Below are 6571 nucleotides of genomic sequence, written 5' to 3' on the forward strand. Positions count from 1 at the left end.
GTTGTTCCCCACTGTATGATCCCCAGGGCATGTGTGATAACAGGCTAGACGACATACAGTGTATAGTATTCCAATGGGCACTTTTGAAATGCCCTAATCCAAATAAGATTGTTGGAGATAGAATGCTGTGGTCTTTAGCTCCGTCTCTGTGTATGTTGTTCCCATGCTTAGTTCTAGTATTGGAGTAGGTAACTTAAATAAGGTGACAATTTGGGCTTGTTGGGGATCTACTACGAGCAGTAGACGTAATGTGTTGTAGGTGAGAAAAATGTGAGGAGTGTGTCCTTTCACTTCTTCCGTTGCCCTCGTCCTCAATGCACTACATCTACTGCTCGTAATGAGGTACGTAAGTGTTTCTTTTTGTCTGGGCACGTCATCAACCTCTATCCCAAACAAAATCAAATTATGTGATTCAATGGCCCAAAGCAACACATTGGCTATGAGAAATGCTGTGGTGGGATGGGGGAGCTCCACATTATTTTGACTACCTAGGTTTCATTAATGCACGTCTGACTAAGTGCACAAGAATTTTCCTTGCATTCTGGCGCTATTAGAATGCAGCCACTGTGGCTGAGAATCGAACCCGTGGCCTTACACTCAGCAGCAGAATGCCAAAGCCACTAACGCACCGCGGCAGGTGCCTATACGACCTGAATTTCACACGTGAACATAAAGCGTACCTGTGTGACCATGATGACGCACATGTCCTGGTGTAAGACATATACAAGTACACCACCTTTCCACATCGGAAAACAATTGCAAGATGTAGTAGTGAACCTGTGTTACCCCTCTCTCTCTCTGTTGATCCTTTCTCCGAGCGTAATCTTTAAATATTTCCGGGCACTAAATTTCACAATGGTTATCAATATAGAATTTCACTGCTTGGTCTTACAAGTATGTGAGCATACTGTTTCTCTAATCTTGTGGCCATATCTGGAGTTACGGTGCATTTTACATCATGCTTCATCGAGAAACTACCACGCCATCGCTGCCTTACAAGTACTCCATGAATGATTTAGCGGTTCTGCATAATACTAACATGCCAAAGGTGCAAAGACGGGTTGTTCTGGTTAAACACGACCTGGAATTTTCAAACACATTTCAGCATCAAGCAGCCTCAACAAAGACAAATTGGTAAGCTAAACCCAAGAAGGACACAGCAAAACGAAGAACAAATACTGCCCAGCAAGCTATGACAAGCGAATGTAAGCAACATGATGGAACGTTCACTCAAGTGGTAGTGATTGCTGAAGCAACACGCTATCGGCATTTATATATTGATTAGGTCGACTAGGGACACACTATTGGGAAACTATATCTGTTGTTGTCGACTTGTCTAACTTTCACTGAACGACCAGACGACTTACACATAAATTCTAGACGTGTAATCTTCCCGCAGCGCCGACATCTGCAACTGCACGCCTTGCATGCAGGGCTATTTGCAAGATGGTCAGCCGCTCCACAACGATAGCATGCTCGAAGGTTCATGACACCTTGTATTAGATGCCCGCATGCTTTGGATTTGCACTTGTCACAACGTACATGTTCATCTGTCTGGTCAGATGATTGAGGAAAACTTTGTGCTTTTTTAACATGATGAACTGAGGCATCATCGCAAAATTCCTTAGCTCGATTTGCGATCATGCGAGTGTCAGTGAGGAGCCTTCAAAAAGTAACCGCTCACGTAAATGATGATTTGTCGTTTTCGAGACAAGCCGATCACGTCGCATCTCATCGGCAAGGCTTCCAAAACTACAGTCGGCAATGAGGCTTTGTAAAGCAGCGATGTATTCTTCCACTGTCCCGCCTGCATGTTGAGCACTGCGACCAAACTGCTGTCAAGCCACGATGACTGAACGCTTGAAGTGGTCAGAAAGCAAGGAGATTGCAGAGTCATACGCGTCCTTCGTCGACACGGTGTCACCTGCACTATGAAGAGCCTGACGGCAAGTCTGCTGACTTCAGTGTAGGGAAAATCCGTTGCCCCTCCACACCAAGACAAGTGAGCAGAATCGCTCTGCGGTGTTCAGCTGGAAGCTCCGGAAGCCACCACATACGTCTTCAAGGCCCATGGGACAGCCGGATGACCAGATGAAGGCAGGAAAGGCGGTGGCGGGTGTAATCCTGGAACACTCGTTCTGGTGATCTAGCAGGGGAAATCACCAGGAAACTTGCCCTTGCATGGGTTGAATCCTCGTCGCCAATATGATGTATTTAGAAGAACGATGCAATCGATGCATATACGTCATCTTCACTTTTTCTTTATTGTTCCCGCGCGACTTCCTTCTTCATCCACATACGACAGCTATCAGCATTTATTTATTGATTAGATTGAGTAGGGACACACTATTAGGAGACGTGAGGAATCATTCCAGTAAATCCCCCCCCCCCCCCCCCCCTTTTTTTCCCCCTAGTCTTTTAGTTTCGTCCAGTTAAGCAGTTTATGTCGTGTAGACGCGCCTTTGGCAGTCGGCATGCCTGATACGTTGGTAAGCTGAAGCCAAGAAAGACACGAGAAAAAGAGAGAGAGAAGAAAAAAAAGTGCCCTGCGAGCTGCGACAAGCGAACGTAAGCAAGATGATGGATATCTCTGCCGGCCACGCACGATCGACAGACATAAAAAACAAGCGGCTAACACATGTCGCTCGGTCACGACGCGGCATGCGCATACCTGTCAGCTTGGCCTCGGAGTCGAGCTTTCCCTTGGCAACATACTCGACGAGGAGCGGCTCGTACTGTTTTATTTGTCCCTTCATCTTCGTCACGACGTGGTAGAGAAGGTTGCCCAAAGCTTTCGTGATCGGCTGGTTCGCTGTTCCCTCGGCCTGTAAAGAAACGAAAGGAACGCGTCACATCGTTGCAAACGGTCCAGTTACGGGAGACGAAAGCTAAGCGCGCGGCACTATCAAAGACTGACAAGTGTCAGGTTTCGGGGATGATGCAAAATCGCACGCCGTGCGAGAACGGTGCCGGCGAGCCGGCATCGCTCGAAAGATGGCAACGCGGCAGAGTATTTTCTGTTCTCGGACTTACCGCGACGATTGCGTCAAAGAGGCCCTGCGAAAGCGTCGCATTTTTCGCCGTCTCCTTCGCCTTCTGCTCGCTGAGACCGATCTGAACAAACTTGAGCTCGCGTTCGCTCATCGCCGCGTTCGCAGAAGCTGCCATGTTGGCCAGAACAAGAACCGGAAGTGCCGGAAAACGTTTTTATATTTACTTCTAGACGTACTGCAGCCCACGTGCTGCAGCCAGAGGCGGTAGCGATATATGAGAGGGAATGACGTCATGAGCTATTTGACAAGGGCCGCTTTGACGAGCCGAACCTTGGATTAATAACAGATTGAAGGCCGGCCCAGATTGAACTGCACAATTCAAATGACGCTAAGCGCGTAATCGGGGTGAAATATTAGAAGCAAGAGCGCCAAAACTCGACACATTTTAGTAGATTAGAGTCCCCATCTGCCGGGAAAGAAATAAAACGAGGTACACGCGAACTTCCTTATTTGGCGTTTGTTTTGCCTTTCATCCACAAGGTGACGACAGGTGAATGTTAATTTTGCCCATTTAGGACATGATGCGTTACTTGTCCAAATTATTGTTTTTTAGGTAATCGCATTAGCATCGATTAGTTTCTTTTCTCAAGCTGTTGGAGTATGACTTTTTGGCGATCAACTACAGAGGTAGCGTAGCGGCCCAGACCAGCTTTGTAGAGTAACAGTTTTACACTAAAATAACCTCTGCTTAACTTTAACGCTGCCCGCGGCGGTCGCTTGACAGGCCGGAACCGAAAAAGGTTAAGGAAACAGAGAGGGGTCTGTGGAAAACAGGGATGCAGACCTATATTTAAAATAGGGATCTTTACGGAACCGAAAACTAGAGCAACCAAAAAAAAAAAAAAAAAAAAAAAAAAAAAAGTTGTAGATGGTGGAGGTTTCCATAACTTTTTAGACTTTAATGTCAAGCTGCTGTAGTCGCAACGACTGTAATTCTTAATGCACGGTTTAAGCGAGCCTGTCTTTCTCACGTAGCGCCTCAAACTTGTAGCGCGACAGTGGTCGATAAACGTCATTACGCAAGCACGGCCTCGATCGAGCTTGCAGCTGTTGCTGTTTGTGCTGCTGTTAAAAAAAATATGGCGGCGTTGCGCTGGTGTTGTTAAACAACCAGAGCATTAGTTGGCTTCGTTTTGTCGGGCCAAAGCAAACCGCGAGACAATCAGCTGCGGTCCCAGAACACTCCTTCAATTGCCCCCACTCTACTTATAACAAGTATGGGAGCCCTGTACCAGGGAGACTGTCTCGAGGACGACTTCGATCCGTGGTTAGACGAGACGGACCCGTGGATCGACAGGGTATATCGGCTCAACGGCGACATCTCGACGCCGTCGGACTCGGTCATCACGCACTACCTGACCGACGACGAGCTGTACCAGACGCTGGCGTTTCCCGCCGACTACGACTGGTCGACGACGGTCATCTTCAAGTTCGACGTGGACTGCCCCGAGATATGGCCCAAGCTGTGCAAATTTATCGATCTCTGCCCGGAAGTGAAGTTCGGCGGCTGGGCCCGAACGAAGGTGGCCTACGTGCACCTCATCAAGACGTGGACGGTTGACGAGGCGGACTTCCTCATCGGGAAGCGAGAGGTCGAGATCGAGGGCGTTCACTGCCGCATTTTGCCCGTCAGGGTTGTGCCGGTCTGAGACGGGTGACAGTGAAAAGCGTGCGTGGTTTGTGTGCGTGTCAACGTGTCGGTCGTTGCAGTGTTTTAACTGTTCGGTCCACCCCTTTTCGTCCGAGTCTCGTTTTGGCCTGCGCGTGTCTTCGTAGGCGTCAGATGTTATTAAAAATGCTGCCAACTCGTTTGGTGAATAGTGTGTTGACAGAACATGTCTGCCTCTTGCTTGCGGTGAGGAGCTTTGGGGCAGAACAGAGCTGGAGTTTGCGAGAAACGCTTATTAGAACGCGTGCTCGAGAAAAGACGTTGACATACTTACCTAGGCATTGGCATAGTGAAAGTTGTTTTGGTCGTGGCTTTTAAAAACCCGTTTTGAACCAGCTCAACTAGTGTCAGCCGTAAGCAACTTGCTTTTCGCATAAGCGTCACGTCTTTAAACCTGACAAACGTAGATTTTTTTCCTCTTCTAAGGTCAACAGGGTGCTTGTTTGCTGATATTAATGATGGTCTATAGTTTAGGGAGAAGTTTAGCAAACTTTAAAGTGTTTGGTACTCATTCAATTCGTGGTTCAAGTTGTGATCATTAGGTAGCTGGCCGAAATGCGATTCACATTCTGCAATATTTTGTTGGAGCGATGCAAGCGGTGAACAAAAAAAACGAAAATATTGCCGAGACCACACGCTGCCAGAATACTTAGTAAAGTATGTACCGAATGGCACACTTTTATATTTACTTAGAGATTTTTTTAAAAAGTGACAGTGCTGCTTTCGCTTTTCAGGTAAATTGCTGGAAGAGGTGGAAATTACCTCCATGAGGAAATTGAAATGTCCAGATAGCTAATTAAATGTATTTATTAACCATTATTAGTTATTCCCCTAAGAGCACATTCTGCAATTTCAAAATAGAAACTGAGCAGTAGTGATGTCATGACTGATTAGCTGAAATCCCAAGACTAACACCACTTTCATGATATCAATCCCCAGAATTTGCTGAAATGTCCATTGGAATTCCAGTTAAGATCGTGCCGAAGGGCTAGAGTGATGTTTTCACTAGAGTGTCAACTGGTGCCAGTCTTCCACTAAGCAGATTGCTTGATCAGCTTCAATTTCAGCATGTGTGCTAAAATGAACAGTTGAGTGAGTGAGTACGAACTTTATTGAGGTCCTGAGGAGAAAAAGAATTAAAGCGAGGCCGGAGGCCCCGCCAATCAATCCGGTGGCTCCACCCAGGTCGGGGCCAGTAGACAGAGTTGAAAACAGTTGAAGAAACAACTGATGAACAGTTGAAAAGTTATATGTTCTCGATTAGCTACCTGGACAAAGCAATTGGTCCCACAAGTATGTCCACCTCTTCAGGCAACCTGGACAAAGCTGAATACATGCAATTTCTTTTTTTTATAAAATGAAATGTGCTCACTTTACACAAACTTTAATTAAGCATCTCTTTTACGTTACAAAAGGTTCCTCATGTGTGCATTATGCCAGGATGGTTCTCATTACCTTCTAAGCAAGTGCAGTTGCAAAGTTTGTGACTGCACGTAAGCCAGTAAAGGGTGTTGCAAGGCCAAGCTTTTTCACACCAAAGCAAGCTAGTGGTTGTCATTAAAGTCTGGGGTTTAGCCTTCTGAAACAATGCTATGGCTATGGTAGACTCAGCGGGAGGGCTCCAAATTAATTTAGGCCACCAGGGGATCCTTAACATGCACCTAAATTTAAGTACACGAGTGCTTTGGCATTTCGTCCCCATCAGAATGCAAAAGTGCTGCCAGGGCTAAAGATTGGAACTCTTGAACTTGCACTCACCAGTGAAGTGCTGTATAGCCTCTGCAGCAAGTAAGCCAGTGATCCCAGAAAAAAGAAAGTTTTTCTAGAGTTGTACAGAATAACACATCAG

General features: G+C 46.5%; 2 protein-coding genes across 3 annotated transcripts in view; one reads left to right on the forward strand and one right to left on the reverse strand.

Moving 5' to 3' along the window:
- The window catches only part of LOC119431987 (glutamine--tRNA ligase), a 37196-nt gene extending 34016 nt beyond the window's left edge, over positions 1-3180 (reverse strand). For both annotated transcript variants that reach the window (XM_037699428.2, XM_037699427.2), the window contains exons 1-2: positions 3034-3180; positions 2672-2825 (exon numbers count right to left, since the gene is read on the reverse strand). In XM_037699428.2, coding sequence (XP_037555356.1) covers positions 2672-2825; positions 3034-3168 — 289 coding nt within the window. In that variant the 5' untranslated portion in view covers positions 3169-3180. The remainder of the gene's footprint in view (positions 1-2671; positions 2826-3033) is intronic.
- A 750-nt stretch (positions 3181-3930) lies between these two features.
- On the forward strand, positions 3931-4887 carry LOC119431990 (uncharacterized). Its single transcript, XM_037699432.2, has one exon. It carries the CDS (start codon positions 4271-4273, stop codon positions 4700-4702), a length of 432 nt encoding a protein of 143 aa, XP_037555360.1. The 5' UTR covers positions 3931-4270; the 3' UTR covers positions 4703-4887.
- The last annotated feature ends 1684 nt before the right edge of the window (positions 4888-6571 follow it).

This window comes from Dermacentor silvarum, chromosome 10 (assembly GCF_013339745.2).
Source record: "Dermacentor silvarum isolate Dsil-2018 chromosome 10, BIME_Dsil_1.4, whole genome shotgun sequence".
Lineage (NCBI taxonomy): Eukaryota > Metazoa > Arthropoda > Arachnida > Ixodida > Ixodidae > Dermacentor > Dermacentor silvarum.